General features: G+C 44.5%; 1 protein-coding gene across 1 annotated transcript in view; it reads right to left on the bottom strand.

Annotated features, from left to right (window-relative positions):
- Positions 1-874: 874 nt before the first annotated feature.
- The window catches only part of atp6v1ba (ATPase, H+ transporting, lysosomal, V1 subunit B, member a), a 38,416-nt gene continuing 20,910 nt past the window's right edge, over positions 875-18,380 (bottom strand). The window contains exons 6-14 of the mRNA XM_005747434.2: positions 16,485-16,624; positions 11,759-11,860; positions 9,252-9,349; positions 8,997-9,120; positions 4,870-5,020; positions 4,419-4,501; positions 3,199-3,303; positions 2,981-3,110; positions 875-1,551 (exon numbers count right to left, since the gene is read on the bottom strand). Coding sequence (XP_005747491.1) covers positions 1,412-1,551; positions 2,981-3,110; positions 3,199-3,303; positions 4,419-4,501; positions 4,870-5,020; positions 8,997-9,120; positions 9,252-9,349; positions 11,759-11,860; positions 16,485-16,624 — 1,073 coding nt within the window. The 3' untranslated portion in view covers positions 875-1,411. The remainder of the gene's footprint in view (positions 1,552-2,980; positions 3,111-3,198; positions 3,304-4,418; positions 4,502-4,869; positions 5,021-8,996; positions 9,121-9,251; positions 9,350-11,758; positions 11,861-16,484; positions 16,625-18,380) is intronic.

Genomic DNA, 18,380 nt, shown 5'->3' with positions numbered 1-18,380 from the left:
CTAACTTAAAAAACAAAGACAAAGAAAAAGTGGTCGGAGCAGTCGTGACGGCAGCCGACCTCACCGGCGCCATCTTACATTACAAAGTGCTTCACAATAAAACCAGAAATATAAAGAATAATATGAAACTATGAAAACAGGACTTGAAAGCTCGTCTGTGTAGAAACGTCCTTTTCACGGACACCTTGGCACATTGTTTGTGTGGTTTTGTGCCAGAACAGGAATCATTTCCTTTGTAGCACGAGTTCACTGACCGAGGAGGTTTGTCTCTGAACAACTAGAATCTCCACTTTGACCTCAAAAGGATTAAAAACAACAACAAAAATAATAACAGCAATAATAAGCCCGGCTCATCAATATTCTGGCACGCGGACGTCAACATTAAATATAGAAATATCAACAGCAGAAGAACGATGCTGTTTACTTTGTATCCACTTCAGTCACAATAAATGAACCGTGGTGCCGATACAGTGAAGACAGCTGCGCGGTTTTTCTTTGCAGATTAATTTTCCATTCAAACACATCCTGTAAGAATTCAATGTGAAGCAACATGAAACACAAAGCCTTCATTTATCCTTTGCTCTTCTGGTGTGCAGCACATTGTATCCTGTAGCAGCTCCACACAGACGGATGACGTTAGCTTAACTATCACACTGGCTCATCTGATGCTAACAGCTGATGAAGGCAGTGAGGGAGGACACTGGCTGTGTCAGCAGAAACTGGGAGAGCTGGTTTAGAGTTCACAGCTCTAAAAAGAAAGGATGAGGGAGCCTTGTAGTTACATATTTATACTTTTGTTACAGCCGCTAACAGATATGTTTTTGTAGCTCAGATGTTGGCAGCAGGGGACAATGATCCAGGACACACAACAAAGCACCATCATATAATTTAATGTAAACTCACAGAACCATGGTTGCACAATAAACAGTTTCTGCAGACAGATGTGATTTCTTTAAAATACACTCACTCATGTTTTTGCAAGACAAATCAAAACAGCACAAAAATGTAAATGCAGAGAAGAAGCAAGAAGGTCCAGAGGGCAGAAGAAAGCATCCAGGTCCACGTAACACGGAGAGCAGAGAGCGCTGACCGTCCTTAAAACAAACACCGGTGCCTGTACGTGTTTCTGTACAGTTACTAAATCATGAAATAACATCTTTCTGAGAACATGGTGGCATCATCACGGGTCTCTACAGGAAACCTTTTGCTTTGCTCTCGTTGGGCTTTATTTGATAAAGAAGATATCTTGATATATAACAGCACAATAAATAAGGACTGATTAGGATACACTTACTCTTTACTCAGACACTTTTCATACACGAACACACTACAGTGAATCTAAAGGAGGGGGTATTATTACTGAGACATGGAAACGGCCTGTTAGCAGAACCAGAGCATGGTGACGTGTGCCTCAGTGACGAGCAGACTCTCGGGGGTAAAACTCTGCCAGCGTGCTCTGAGGAATCCTCTTGAGCATCTCCTTGGGGAAGATTCGCAGCAGCTGCCAGCCGATGTCTAAGGTTTCGTACACCGTCCTGTTGTCGTATGGGCCTGACACACAGAGCAGTCACAGTTAGCAAAACACACCAACACATCCAGTGTTACAGTAACCTTACATGTAGCTTTTATCAAAGGTGCAGTTTTTAAAACAGAAACGTGATGCGAACACAATGAAAAAGCCTCTCAGTAAATTCAAATGCATTTATATAGAAACAAATCTCCACAGCAGTCGCCTGCAGGTGCTTTATACTGACGGTATAACAGTAACACAAAGAGCACGTCAGTCACTCGCTGATTAAACACTGACATGAGGAAATCGAACGTGTGGTGCACTCCACGACGAAGTACTCTGGAGAACGTCATACACCTTTTTATCGTGCTCTCATTTTTATTTTAACCCAAGCTCAGTTTCTCCAGACCGACTGTGAAATGATCAGTGAGAGCTGAGTAACCTGCAGCGGTCTCAGCCCCATCACTCACATCTGCAGAGCCGCCTCCATACAAACTGTGACGTGTGTTTCCCACATGCTTTGGATACTGCTGTCGGGATGCACAGAAACATTCCTTTCTGCTACACTACTGGAGTCTATTAGTGTTGAGAAGAGGAATAAGGCTCTGTATTTACCAAGAAGATTACGCCATTTTAACACGTTACTCACTCAAAGAGAAGAAAAGAAGGAACCCTCACAGATCAGTATTTTCCAGGAACAAACGTAACCTCAGACATACAATAAATGCCAAAACAGCTGCAGGTATTCGCAGCAGAGCGCTCTGACAGAAGAAAACAGCCATCGTTTCATACGTTGCATGCTGATTACAGGCTGACCTCACTGCTGTGAGATAATAACTACATATCTGTTGTTTACTAAACAGTAACAATCTTACAAATCATATTCAAAACAAGTAAGAGACTGCACTGTGACTGCAGTGCAAACACTGAGCTGAGCTTCACAGCAGGGTCCAATGGACCGCAAGCACAGCTGATCCAACGCACGAGGCTGACAGGTGGTGATCGTAAAGACGAACCACCGTGCAGCATCCGTTTAAGACCTGAAGGAACAGAGGAGCACCTCTGAATGTGTCCCCAAGTGCAGTCACAAAACCCCCCAGCACTACGAGGAAGCTGATACGATGGAGGAGGAGGGCCGAGACACACCTTCAAAATAAAGGCCCCTAAGATGCTTCAAATATGTGGAACTTAAAATAAAAGCTATCAGTTAGTTGTAGCCGTTCAGCGTGCCCTGCTTTCCTCCTTCAGCTCTTCTAACCAACCTTTTTATAAATACTTGAAACTGACGACTGAGGCTATAAACTGAATCTAATAAAGGTGTCAGTGAGGTCGCAGATGAAGGAACGTAGGAGAAAACTATGTGAATAAAATGCTGTAATGAAATGTTGTGTTCTTGTGTCGCGGTCACATTCCTGTTACACAGTGTGATACAAAGCTGCTGTCTGTCGGTGTGCAGATCGCTTTTCTTACCCTGAGCAATAAAGTTCTTCTCAAACTTCTGCAGGAACTCCAGATACAGCAGATCATCCGAGGTGAGCGCCTCTTCTCCCACCACGGCCTTCATGGCCTGGACATCCTTACCGATAGCGTAACAGGCATACTGCAGACACACACACACACACTCACTGCGTGAACTATTACTGCTGCCCTCACACACATTATTCATGGTGCAACGTGCGACGGTTTACCAGCTGGTTTGACACATCGGCGTGGTCCTTCCGGGTCATCCCCTCTCCAATGGCAGACTTCATTAAACGGGACAGAGAGGGCAGCACGTTGATAGGTGGGTAGATCTGAAAGACGTAGGGTGAGGTTACAGGTGTTACTGGATATTGTGGAAAAGCACAAAGGGCAGCTGTTCAGCTCCAAATGAGAGAAACAGGCCGGCTCTTTAAAAGATCTGGCTCTGTGCTGTGTCCACACTGCAGCGTGGTTTCTTAGGTCAGGCCTGTCCAAACAACTCTGACCAAAGTCTGATTTAACTGGGATGAAAAGTCTGTGTGTGGAACAAGATAAGGACAAACTCCTCAGCAAGCTGTGCTCTAACATTCACAGCTCACTGCTGTCCCTGCTGCTGTCCAAAAACACAGCAGCTGAGGTACAGCACGCAGGGAGTCTTTACTGTGAAATGTGCAGGATCATGTCGTTTGGAACACACAGTCTAGCTTTGGTTTACAGCTTCGATCAAAACTTTAGAGGAGACTCATGTCAAACACGTCGCAGGTTGAGGAAAAACCAAACACGTGCAGCACGTGGATCAAAGACTCTCCTTCTGGCAGGTTAGCATTTCCTGTCATACTGACTTTGTCAGACAACATAAAAAAAAACCCCACAAAACTTTTCCATCCATCCACTTCCGCTGGAGCCAATCCCAGCTGTCAGAGGGCGAGAGGCGGGGTCCACCCTGGACAGGTCGCCAGTCTGTCGCAGGGCCAACACACAGGGACAGACAACCATTCGCACCTAGTGGCAATTTGGATTATCCAATTAACCTGTCCCCACAAGCTGCATGTCTTTGGACGGTGGGAGGAAGCCGGAGTACCCGGAGGGAACCCACGCAAACACGGGGAGAACATGCAAACTCCACACAGGAAGACCTGATGGTGGAATTGAACTCAGGACCTTCTTGCTGTGCGGCAACAGTGCTAACCACCGTGCTGCCCAAAAACCTTTACTTAAAACAAAACAATGTTTCTGTTTGGTCGAGTGTCCATCAAACATGAGCTACATGCGTGCAGTGAGCATGTGCTCTCGGTACACAGACTGATTTCTGCAGTGACAGATGTGACACGGAGGACCTGGGCACAACACGATCGTCTGCAGACATCATCAGTTATCATTATGTTAATATTGTTCTTCAGGTTTTAACCTGTGAGGTCACAGGTTCAAAGCCCGGACCGACACATACCTGTCTGTTGTGCAGCTGTCGGTCCACATACACCTGGCCCTCTGTGATGTATCCAGTCAGATCAGGAATTGGATGAGTGATGTCTGTTCAAAGAGACAAATGCATTTGTTGAACTGGAACACGATGACTATGAAGACGTAGCTGCACCAGCACAGAGAGGCTGTGTTACTCCAGAGCAGGGAGCCCTTTGTAAAAGCCAACACAATCACCCTCCCTGCAGTGCTGTGGGGGGCGGGTCATGTTCAGACAGGAGCAGGCTCTTCATACATGTTTCCATGGTAACTGACGGCATCAAAAATGTCTACTCATTCCACTTTAGACACCTCCTCCATTAATTCAGTTGCCTCATGGGCAGATTAACTCGTTTAAGGACAGGTGGATGAGTGACGACCACACACAGGTAGAGACATGAGGCTTCAGCTCAGAGCTATGGCAGGCGGTGTGCTCTCACCATCGTTGGGCATGGTCAGAATGGGGATCTGGGTGATGGAGCCGTTTCTGCCTTCCACTCTGCCGGCGCGTTCATAGATGGTGGCCAGATCTGTGTACATGTAGCCAGGAAACCCTCGACGCCCGGGTACTTCCTCTCGGGCAGCAGAGACCTAAAGGTGAGGACGAGTTGGGGGAAGCAGACAAAGGCTGTAATGAGACATTCCCTTTATATTTGAATCTCATCTGGGAAAAATGTTCAGGTTGTGTCATTTATTTTGGTCACTGGTACTGGATATAGTCTAGTCTTTACTGGTCTCACTGGCCAGTCCAAACACTTTAGACTTGTTACGACCCGGCTCAAAAGCCGCAACATAAAAAAGGAGATGAATACCAGAGTGTAGGTGAAACGAGGTTTTATCTTAAAATGGACTCTCAGGTTGGCTAAAACGGCTGGTGCCACCGAGGCAAAGACTAGGGAGCTCCCCGGGAAGCTTGCCTCAGGTATGCTTTTATCCACACCTGATTAGGTGTGGCCAATTAGCACCAGCTGAACACACTGAGCAGATTAGAGGCTGCAGAGGGACGTAACAGACTGGTTACAGTTAGCCACAGATCTGCACTTATTTACCACCCATGGGAGGAAGCTGGAGTAGACAACACAAACTCCAAGGTCTGAAACGTTGATGTGCTGCTCACCACTGTGACCAAGGTTAGGGAATGATCCCCTCCAAGTCAATATGTTTGGAAAAAGAAACTTTAAAAACTGACAGCTGCTATATGAGTGTTTTCACACCCGACTTAAATTTGGTCTGAAACCAATTCAGAGGTTGGCACAGCATCATTCTGCATCCTAACGGGCTGCAACACAGGATTTGGCATTTAAACCGAAGACATCAAATTATTGTAAGACTCAAATCAAAGACAAACACTAGTCTTTACTTCTGCAGAGTCAAGTGATGCTGACTCTTCCATTTCGGTTACAAAAGAGGCAAAGAGCTGGTTGGAAATGCTGCCATTCTGTTGGAGACCCTCTACAAAAATGACCAAAGCAAATCTTTGTTCTAAAAGTTCACTGGATTCAGAGCAAGAGGGAAAGAAAATGGATCCTATTCACCTGTGGATTGAAAGGTTGATGGGCAGTCTCCACGATGCTGAACAGCAGAGTCAATGCAAAATTCAACCTTCACGCTTGTGAATGGAAACAGAAGTTAAATGTTAATGTCCCGGCTCTTTGTACACGCTGAATTACCCATCGAGCTGCCCGAGGCTCAGTTGACTATTGGTGCAGACGTACATGTGCCAAGGTTATGAACAGCAAACACACATGCACCCTTTAAAAACCCACACTGTGCTGTGCCAACATATTGAAACGGCAAACTGTGCAACACAAAAGGATTATTACGGAGACACAAAAGAGTGAGTTGAGAGGACCCGACTCCTCGCAACAAGGAGAAAGGAGGGCAGTGGGTGTGAGGGGAGTGGGGATCGGGGGGGTCCATTTCCTTTTAAAGCCAGACCTACAATAATGAAGTTAAGGTATTTCCTAGTAGACTGAAGGACACATTATCCTCCCTTTCAGCAGGAGCTCACGACTTTAGTGAGTCTATCACCTTTGTGCTGATGTTGCTGAGGTTTTACACTGGGGGGTGTTGACTTTGTGCCAGAGTGCAGCTTGAGAGAGGATTCAGTATTTACCACACACTGCTGAATATGTGGCATACATACTAGAGATGGACCGATCCGATATTACGTATCGGTATCGGACATAAAAAAGTGGTATCGTGCCATCTCTAATACATACATATATGTGCGGCAGAGTGAGCGAGCAGATGGAAAAGCTGCATGTAAACTGAATGTGAAAAGAATAGGACACAATTAAAAACAACTTCTAGGATTTAACACTGAGAAGAAGAACTCGCTGACCACGTTAGCTTCTGCAGATGAGCCTGAAGGGTTATTCAGCTGATTTATATTTACCTGGGATATGGCAGCATCTCAGGTTTCCTGCACAACATTGCTCAGTAAAGCCTCTGTGACGATGGATATATAATCCACCAACACCCATGAAGGTCTGGCCTTTGTTTTCACTCTCAGAGGTACAACGTGCATACAATGACACAGTGAAAAGCCTCTGGCAACAAATATCAGCCATGGAAACGTGAGAACCTAAAGGTTCCCCTTTTTATGCACAGCAGCATGATGACACGAGTTGATGTTGTTGTGGACACTCCAGCGACACAAATGAACCAGCTGACCAATTAACATTAATTTAAACACAAACAGTTGGACGTCTTGCAATGAGGCAGAAGGCCTAATGCAGAGCTGCTCCCTGATCCTGTAAGTGTCACTGTCCACACATCAGCTCTTTGTCTTCTCCGTGCACCTCGGAGGCTGTGCCAGAAAAATGTGTTGCTATCTATGAGTCGACGTTGTCCCCATGTAAGCAGCGTTTAAGTGTCCTTTGGTCAGTGTTAGGGAATCTCAGTGGTCACTGTAGGCTAAAGAATCCTTGGCCAAGAGTTGCTCGTGAGGTTAAGACTCACGTGAAACACCAAAAAACATTTAAAATGTGGATTCGTCCTACCAGAGTCGTCCAAAGACTCTTCAGGTCAGAATGGTAAATGTAAAATTATCAACCTTTCATAAAGAAGAACCAGTAACCACGACGACTGTGAGCCCGGGCATGAGGAGTCGTTGGATTTGTTTAACACACTTATCTGCATTAAAACAACCAAACCAGCAGTAGAGTTAGTGACCTTAACACGCAGGGCCACCGTTGCCCTGGTGCGCCTAACTTTTTCAACCGCATCGCTGAACACCGCAGTTTTACATGTGGGAAACTGCTGTCCACACAGACAATATTGATTTGTAAAAGATTAACTAACAAGCTTGTGCTTAAAGTGCTTAAAGTGCTTAAAGTGCTTAAAGTGCGTTGGCTCTCTTTGGTGATACTGTAGACAAGTTAAACGTAATCATCACATCGGCTCCTCTGACGACCTGCTTGCCACTGAAAGGCCGTGTTAGAGGGGACACGTGGGCATTTATCGCAGCACATAATGTGTTTCCTGGATACACTGTGCTTTTTCAGATGGCTCCGTGTCAGAGCTGGCTATGAGTTTCAGAAGGATCAGGCCTTAACAAAAAAGTTATCAGTAGTTCTTTCCACCTTTTTACCCACAGCTACATCCACTTCTGTCGGGCCGAGGCTGCTCACTACGGCTGGCATCATCACTGATTTCTGTAATGCACTCGATTCCGATTCACGAGGTCCTGATTCGATTCAATTTGATTTAGCCTCAGACAGTCAGAAATATTATAATTTGATGGTTTATCAGCACTGATACATGTGAGCCTTCATCAGAGGTGTGAGCATCACAGCAGAGGCCTTAGTGTCAAAGTAACTGAGGATAAAACAGAAAAACATGAAGGGGATTTTCCTGTTTTCTATAGCAGATCAACTTTAAAATATTCTGCAATATTGCATAGTTTTAAGAAGTTTACATTTCTTCAGTATTGAACAGCAGAAATTAGGCTTTCTTGTCCGAGCGGCCGACAGCGCTGTAAACAACGGTAGACTGGAGGGTGATAAACGAATGAATGATGCAGGAAACAGAGATTGAGACGGGAAACTGTTCTCGAAGCACAGAGAGAGCTGTGCAGGAAGTGTGATTTTATCGTGCTGGTAGCAAAGCAGCAGAAGTCAGAGGGCATTCATGGCGACATTTATCAAATGTGGAGCGTAGTTTGGATCTTCTTTTGCTGCTGCTTCAGTGAATTTTGGTTGGAGAGAGATAAAACCTGCAGCTCAGAATCCAGTGCAAAAAAGACGGAAACACAAAGCGCCGACGCATCAGAGTCAGCGAGCTGTGGGCTTTCAGCCCGATGCCGTGTCCGTGTGAGAAAGCTGATTGTGATGCGTCGGGTCCGCTCTGTGTTTACGTTTTTTTCAAAACCTTGAACAGCTGGTCACACCAAAGATTTTTTTTAGTCGCATCATTGAAAAATATGGTCGCACTCTAGAGCCCTGAATACAGAGCATTAGATTAAAACGTTGTGACTCACTGGGATTTGGCTTTTACACCGATGTTATTTTGACAAACAACACCTAAACATTAGCTGAGCCAAAGACAGTAAAGGCAGTCGTACCTCTCTCAGAGCTTCAGCGTAGGAGCTCATGTCGGTGAGGATGACCAGGACGTGTTTCTCACACTGGTAGGCCAGGTACTCTGCCGTCGTCAGCGCCAGGCGGGGAGTGATGATACGCTCGATGCTAGTTAGCCGCAAGAGAAAAGTCAAGATCTTTAGTAGCTCTCAGTCCACGAGACAAACAATTACAAGTAACACACACAGCAGCCCACATGTACAACATCAGCCAGACTACTGCTGGAGATCATTTCTTACGTGGGGTCGTTGGCCAAGTTGAGGAAAAGGCAGACATTGTCCATAGAGCCATTTTCTTCAAAGTCAGACTTGAAGAAACGAGCCGTTTCCATGTTGACCTGAAACAGATGCCATAAGCATTTCAGAAATCATCTCTGGAACATTAGTGGCTTCACAAACTGTGAGGTGTCCTGGAGAGATGCAAGAACGTCTGAAGGCATGAAGGTACTGAAAAGGCAGCAAAGAGCAGGAGCGAGCCATTCTGTCACGAAGGGAACGTGATGTTTGTAGAACTCCTCATAAAGACTTACAGTTGACGTCATTAATATAAACACGTTCATCATCCTCCTTCCTTCAGTTTCAACTCAGAAATGGAAATTCGATTACTGTTCCATGTGGTAGGTTCACAACATTGGTACCAGGCGAGTAGTTCAGTGTCAGCAACGCACACAGCTACACAGACATGTTATTTACCATACAGCACATGTGACTGATGGCTGCGAGAACCACATTCAACCACCGGTCAAAGTTCCTCAATGGACTTGATGTTATACTGTTAGACACGATGAGCAGTGCCAGAGCCGCGACCTCAGGCACAGTCTGACCAAAACAATCAGAAACACACGACGTCCCCCGGCGGGCCGCGCCCAGGACGTCCCCCGGCGGGCCGCGCCCAGGACGTCCAGAACTTGGACATATATGTTTGACTTACACCTGCAGTCGTATTGAACAGCGATGGATGGTGAAGGACAGGAAAGGATGATGTGGCGTTTTCCTCTCTGCACTCACAGAATCCACGTTTGCACTGTGGTGACTGCAGATACTTTATTACATTGTCAGCCTTTTTGAAATGTAAGTCTGTAACTGTAAGAGACTGTAAGTCTCTGGCTAACACTGCCAAATTGCACTTGAAAGCCTCCTCCAGCCTGTGCCGGGCTGCGCTGTCATATCCTCCATGTGTAGCTTTTCCACCACTCTGGCTGCTCCAGCTCATCGTGATCCCTTTGCTTGCAGAGCACGTCAGCACTTCCCCGTGGTCAGACGTCGTTGTTCAGCAGGATGTCCACGTGGTCCAGTAACAGACCTGACAGTGGTTTAAACCTGCAGCCATGACTTTGGTCACAATCTGAATGACAACATTCATGCTCAGGGAAAGTTTGGTGCAGGCTGTAGTGAAACATCAGCGATGCTCTGCTCAGTGACGTCTGCAGTGAAGCTACAAAGCCTATCAGCAGCCACCCACACCACAACCCCACACCTGTGTTTGGTCTGTCAGTGGGATCCTTTCTGTGGCCCAGCAGCGCTCACAGCAGAACACTGTGATTCGTACACCTTTGGACTCATCACAGACCGCTGGTGACGTTTCTGCTATTTTCATGTTTCTGTCTGTTACAGTCTTTGCAGAGAGAGACACGTCTCTCATTTGTCAAGTCTGACAAAGACATATTCTGAATTCTTTTACTCTCCTGCTGTTAACGGCTTCCTGGGCCTGACTATTTCCTGAGCAGCCAACAAACCAGCACACGTAGTTGAATTTCAGCCCTCCGGTCTTCTGAATCAGGTGTTTTCCACATTTTTCAGCAAAGGCTTTGTGTTTGTGCTGGGAATGTTCTGCAACACAAACTTGTTGTTGTTTGTCGTTTAGCACACTGGCAGTGAAAACAAATCAATCTGCACACGTGGCAATAAAGGCGTTTTCAGAAGCTTTGCTTGGATTCATCCATGGTGAAAATCACACGCAGGCGTCACACATCAGCAGTTAGCACACATAGTTTGAGTGTTTCATTTTAATGTTACAAAATCACCATAACCTCATAAATTTACAGACATTTAAAAAAGTAACACACCAAGATAAGAATAATTCCTGATTTTTAAACGTGACAGCGAGCAGCATCCCGGTCGCCGACCGCGCGTTAGGATGACAACCTGAGGAAGAGTTTCAGTTGAAGGTGTGACGTTCAGCACACCGTTTCAGCTTGATTCACTCTGCTGTGATGGTGCACACTGTGTGCTAAAAATGCATATCCAAGCACTGCCTTCACTGCTTATCCACAGTCGTCACACACCAACCACCGTGGGATGTGAACTGTGCAAGGTGAAAGGATGAAGGATTACATTTAGCAAGTGAAGCAAGTGTGTGTGTGTGTGTGTGTGTGTGTGTGTGTGTGTGTGTGTGTGTGTGTGTGTGTGTGTCTGTGTGTGTGTGTGTGTTCGTTCGTTCCTTGGAGGTCAAGCCATCACAATTGAGCATTACAACAGATGGAAGGAGCAGCTGAGGAACACAGAACTTGATACGGGAGGCTGACGGCGGCCTTTGAATTACTAAGCTGTCTACATGGCTGGGGGCTATGCTCAGAGGTGCAGAAATAACAAGAGGGACTTAAAGGTTAAATCACCTGGTGAATAAAGGACAACATGCAGGGCGGGAGGAGGGAACAAGGTGTCACATCAAGGTTAAGAGGGGGATTAGAGCCACAGATGGGCTGGGAAGAGTTTGAAAAGCTGAATGCTGCAATTTGTCTGCTTACCCCCATGGCTGCGAAGACAATGGCAAAGTTGTCTGCACTATAGTCCATCACATCCTTGGACTTCTGCACCAGGCCAGCCTGACGACAGATTTGGGCAGCAATCTGAAAGCACCAATAAGAACCAGAGTCAGACACACAGACGGATGGACAGAAGGCTCTCAAAGAACATGTAAGCTAGAGTCAAATCCATACGAAAGCGTCACCTGAGGCTCAAAATGATCACGTGCTATTTACAGACTATAGCTGCTGTTATTAATGAAGAGACAATCACCAAGGAAACTACAGCCACTCACACTGTGACTGAGCGGCTGCAGCTGCCTCTCCATCAGGACTCAGTCTCATTACCGTTTCATATCTGACATTCAATCCCTACATAAACCACCACATTACATATAAGACTGCAGAGACGCTGTGTCGCTGTAGTGAATGTGTGACATGATCACGGCCCTGACCTCTCTGTGCACCTTGAATTCAGCCACAGGGTGGCTGAAGGGAAAAGGCCTACATGGATGAGCTCTGTCACGTGTGCTTGATGACACAATGACACCAAACAGACCATAATTAGGTGGAGAACACGTTGTGCATTTGTTTGGGCACTTCTGCAGCACGTTAATCATGTAAAATGATCCAGTTATGCACAGCTGATCCTTTTGTGGGCACAGTGGAAACAAATGTTGGAACATATTTCCAAAAGTACATGCTGACAGATTAAAAAAAAAAAAAATAGCACCTGTGCGTTTGTGGTCACATGATTCATTCGCTCGCTCTAGCACTGCTTTGGTTTGAACTGTAACACTTTGATCTGTTCTACAATAATAAAGGTTTTAAATATCACATAAATTGCCATAAGCAGCAGCTACTCTTTATGTTTTAAATAATGCACAGCGACAGGGCATCTGGCTGTAGGTGCTGTGGATGCTGTAGGTGCTGTGGATGCTGTGGGTGCTGTGGATGCTGTGGGTGCTGTTGTAAGTGCCCTACCTGCTTAGCAGCATGGCTCTGAATGATGGGTTTGTTTGGTGAAAACAGAGCTTATAAGTCCACAGAGCAGAAATTAGGCTGGTGATCAAATCCTAACAATAAAGCTGGTGCTCTTGAGCTGAACACACTGAACCTGACCCAGCTTTATACAGCGAGGGATATTTGGGGATGTAGTACATTTGTGAAGTGTCTGAACATGAACACACTACAACTGAGTCATGAATTTCCACTGTGAGGCACAAAAACTTCCAAAAAGGAAACAAAACAGCTGTGACACAGAAGGACCACAGCTACCACTCGTGAATCATCCCACTCACTCATGTTAAACATTTACACTGAAAGACTTCCACAAAATTGGACCTCAACATATCCCAAAGCATGTAGCTTAAACCGCTGAGCGAGCAAAAAGCTTTTGGTGTATTCAAAGCAGCTGTGAGTTCTTGGTATGATACAACAGTTTGGTAAAAGCATGACCTCCCAGAGTACAGGGATGAAATAAGTTGAGTTTAAAGCTGCGAGTTAAAGACACAAAGGTTCAAAAGGACAGACTAAAGATGAGGGCTGCACTAATGATTGGTGACTGATCACCAGCAGCCTGAGGCCAATTCTTTTTATCTTGTTTTATCAGTAATGTAATAAATAATCATTACATTTGTAACAAATGTAACGATAATGTAATACACAAGCTGTCCACGTCTGAACTCTGACATGAGTGAGGATGAGGAGGACGTATCCATTACTCTCATCTCTAAAGAGAAGAAAACACAGAGTGCTGCTTCTGTTTGTTTGAAGTAAATTCTACTTTATCTCCTGTCCTCAGCCTTTACACATGAACACCTAAATAAATACCTAAATAAAAAAGTATGTAAGTGGCTGTAAATGTATCTGTAATATCTGTCCACTCCATGATAAACCATCCATCACTGTATATAAATGGTGCTCTCCCATTAGTACCGCATTCTTTTTCTGTATGCGGGAAGTGGGACATAAACTCCCTGGTGTCGGTTGGGTTTTTCTAATTGTTGTTATTTGGACCACAGAGCAAGTATTAGGTGGGTGGATAGCACTACTTTAACCTCCTCTGGTCTCTGGTGATCTGGCAAACTAAGGAGCAGACTGTCCGAACCATATCTGGTCTTTAAGTGAGGACGTGATGAACCACACTACTCTGAATTTATTATGGCTGTTGTGTTTTAATGTTTTAATACTTTGAATCTTGTTCTATTTAATCTGAACAAGCCCCTAAAACAGGCAATGATCACTGGCCTCTCTCAGTTTTTATTACCACTGTTCATTTTAAAGATCAGTTTTTAAACCCATACGATGTACAGTGGGGCAAAAAAGTATTTAGTCAGCCACCGATTGTGCAAGTTCCCCCACTTAAAATGATGACAGAGGTCAGTAATTTGCACCAGAGGTACACTTCAACTGTGAGAGACAGAATGTGAAAACAAAATCCATGAATCCACATGGTAGGATTTGTAAAGAATTTATTGGTAAATCAGTAGATCAGGAAAATACGTATTTGGTCAATAACAAAAATACAACTCAATACTTTGTAACATAACCTTTGTTGGCAATAACAGAGGTCAAACGTTTACTATAGGTCTTTACCAGGTTTGCACACACAGTAGCTGGTATTTTGACCCATTCCTCCATGTAGATCTTCTCGAGAGCAGTGATGTTTTGGGGCTGTCGCCGAGCAACACGGACCCCCATGCTTCACAGTAGGTATGGTGTTCTTGGGATGCAACTCAGTATTCTTCTTCCTCCAAACACGACGAGTTGAGTTTATACCAAAAAGTTCTACTTTGGTTTCATCTGACCACATGACATTCTCCCAATCCTCTGCTGTATCATCCATGTGCTCTCTGGCAAACTTCAGACGGGCCTGGACATGCACTGGCTTCAGCAGCGGAACACGTCTGGCACTGCGGGATTTGATTCCCTGCCGTTGTAGTGTGTTACTGATGGTGACCTTTGTTACTTTGGTCCCAGCTCTCTGCAGGTCATTCACCAGGTCCCCCCGTGTGGTTCTGGGATCTTTGCTCACCGTTCTCATGATCATTTTGACCCCACGGGATGAGATCTTGCGTGGAGCCCCAGATCGAGGGAGATTATCAGTGGTCTTGTATGTCTTCCATTTTCTGATGATTGCTCCCACAGTTGATTTTTTCACACCAAGCTGCTTGCCTATTGTAGATTCACTCTTCCCAGTCTGGTGCAGGTCTACAATACTTTTCCTGGTGTCCTTCGAAAGCTCTTTGGTCTTGGCCATGGCGGAGTTTGGAGTCTGACTGTTTGAGGCTGTGGACAGGTGTCTTTTATACAAATGATGAGTTCAAACAGGTGCCATTCATACAGGTAACGAGTGGGGGACAAAAAAGCTTCTTACAGAAGACGTTACAGGTCTGTAAGAGCCAGAGATTTTCCTTGTTTGAGGTGACCAAATACTTATTTTCCACCCTGATTTACCAATAAATTCTTTACAAATCCTACCATGTGGAATCATGGATTTTTTTTTTCACATTCTGTCTCTCACAGTTGAAGTGTACCTCTGGTGCAAATTACTGACCTCTGTCATCATTTTAAGTGGGGGAACTTGCACAATCGGTGGCTGACTAAATACTTTTTTGCCCCACTGTAGCAATGGCAATAAAACTGAGAATGGTACTGCTGGACTAATATTTTTGTTACTAATTTGTCTCTCATTCATTTTTCCCTTAAAAGTTCAGAATCAGAAGAATCAGAATCAGAAGGGTTTTATTGCCAAATGTTGAGCAGGTTTACAACATTAGGAAATTGCTGCGTTAGCGTTAGCATTCATCCTCCAGCTTCACTATGCTAATGTTATGCTAACATAGCTGTGTCGCTAGCGGTCACGTAGCACATCATTATATACCAGCTAGCCCAACTTCAGTAACCCTACAAACGTCACTGCTGTTTAGTTTTCTGTCTTCATTTATGCTGGAAGTGATAGCAGAGCTGTACGTTTGAATTTATTCACAAATCTCTCAGTCAAACATGCTACATCATGTTTAGGTAGAAGCTAGCGAGCTAACTTCCTGCTAACTTCTAACTCTGTTAAATGTAATAAATCCTGTTTTCATGGATGCCTGGATGTTAAACTTAATTGTTACACCTGGTAAAGCAGCAACACTGATCATTTTATTAAAGATGAAAGAATTCAGACAGTTTTTAACTCTCAGTGATGCTGCAGTGTTCGTTTGACTTTGGGACCTGAAGGGACGGAGTTTAGGACCCAGAAACAGATAATGATGTCAGACTTACAAACCGGACAGAGACACATTACTTTTGTGTTTTACTCCATGCACTTCTTCCTTGTCAAAATCTGCTTGCAATACCAAATGAACACAGGAAGTAATGCAATAGGTTTAATGAAGTTATTCTTGTTGCAACAGACTACATGCAGTGGGAAGGGTCACCTCATTTTCAGTCTTCTGCCTAAACTGACACTGACTCGAGTGGCATCATGTGAAGATGCTATCCGAGTTCACTCTGAAGCCACTACAGAGACACCAAACACTACATGAACATAATGCTAAACACACTTATATCAGCTAATACTCAGGTATGCTCTGGTGTTTACGATGGGGATTGATTCTCAATAAAGATAAAAGGAGATATTCAGCACTTCCAGTGGTACCTAGTGGCCCAGCATTTTACCAGCATTGAGACTTCTTGGTGTTGTCACTAAAGAAATAAAATGGTATGCTGATCTCACCTCATTGTGGGGCAACCCAGCGGCAGAGAAGATGGGGATCTTCTGTCCTCGAGCAATGCTATTCATGCCATCAATGGCTGAAATGCCAGTCTGGATCATCTCCTCAGGGTAGATACGGCACTGAGGGTTGATGGGCTGACCTGAGAGACAGAAACACGTATTCAGCTGGACACAAAGGAAGCAATAGCACACTTCACTGTTCATCATACAGGTCAGTCCCACAGACTTGACCAGACAAAACACGCAACAGAAAAAACGTAGTAAGAAAATGGTGATAGAAAGTAAAAGGCTGTGCAACTGCTTAAATGGAAAGTGAGATTATTAATTTGATGTGAACAATCAGAAGCAATTATATCGTGTTATTGTGGAAGCTAACTTACACTGTACATTCATGTGCTCCAATAAAACTCTGCTGAGCATAGTTTACATTCTAGTTACAGTGACTACATACTGAGTCAATGAAAATATTTCCTATTACAGTTTCAACACGCTCTTCTGAGCTGCAGTAATTAAATAATAGTGCAAGGACAACAGCTACATTAGACAAATGACTGTTAGGAATTCTGCCAATTAAGCCGTTGCTTGCTTACTATATGATCAAAGGGTAACTGCACTTATAGAGCACTTTCCCAGTCCTACCGCCTGCTTAAAGTCAAATGCAGACGTCTTACACAGGTCAGTATCTGGCACAGAAAACATCTGACAGGCCTTTCAATTAGTGGATAACCTGGTCTACCGCCATGAGCAATGGGGGGTGCAGAGAATTAGTCACAACTCATTAGTGACTTTGAAAGGGGTTAACCAAGGATGTGCACAGAGACCTGCTCTCAGGAACTCTCACTCATGTGGTTCACCGGCACTAATCTATCAATATTTCACAACAGCATGTCAAACCGTGTAGCTGCCACAGGATTAGCGCCACTGTGGCCCTGTAGTGTGACCACGAGCTGCAGCACGGCGCTAAGTATAAACCATTAAGAGAAGCAGTGGTTAGGTGTTGTCCTGTTGACCGGGGTTAGGGTTAATCTTATCAAGCTCCTATGGATGCAGACTGAGCACATGACATGCAAAGAGTGACCATCATATCCATCCAACCTATGGAAGACTATTCCAGAAGAAAGGACTTAAATACTTCCAGATCACTTTATAAAAGGACCCATGGCTGTGATTACTGAAGTATCATCTACTGTTTCTACCTTTTACAACAGCATTAATATTCAATGCACTGTGTGGATAAAGTATTGATGGTAAATGTAGGATTGTAGGACCCCAAACGTTTGACTGGTTGGGTTTATTGTAGCGGTATGGGAAAAATCTATAGCATAGTGATATTTGGGAATACTGGCTCAACACACGGACACAGAGTATCGATATTTTATTACATACATGTAAATACTCTGGGAATTTCATGAACACGATGGCTCATCTTATGCACCAACCTGACATAACGTTAGCCGAGCCAACTTTAAATGGCTCAGCCAAAACAGCCATGAAAACTGGCACACATGGGTGAGCTGAGAGGTTGATAAGACTAAAGCTCAGGGGAGACCGGCCCCAAACTTTGGAACAGTCGGCCTCCTCATATCAGGATCTCTCCAACACTCGACATCCTTAAAACCCATCTGAAACACAGCTTTGCTCACTAGCTTTGGTTTTGTTCTTCGTCTGTGTTACTTTTTACTGTGTACAGCACTTTAATCAACCTGTGTTGTTTGTACATGTGCTCATAAATAAATTGATTGATTGCAGAATGAGAGCAGACTGGCATTTATTGTTGTGTACTCAACATTTGAACATTTACTTGCTATTCCGCGAGTAGCAGAATGCTAGGATAATTTCCTAAACTTCAAAATAAAAACATTTCCTGTTAAAGTCAAAGGAGCTTGCAAAGAAAAG

This window comes from Pundamilia nyererei, unplaced genomic scaffold (assembly GCF_000239375.1).
Source record: "Pundamilia nyererei isolate P.nyererei 1_Seehausen unplaced genomic scaffold, PunNye1.0 scaffold00197, whole genome shotgun sequence".
Lineage (NCBI taxonomy): Eukaryota > Metazoa > Chordata > Actinopteri > Cichliformes > Cichlidae > Pundamilia > Pundamilia nyererei.
The sequence above is the reverse complement of the archived record's forward strand: the minus strand, read 5'-3'. Positions and strand labels throughout refer to the sequence as shown.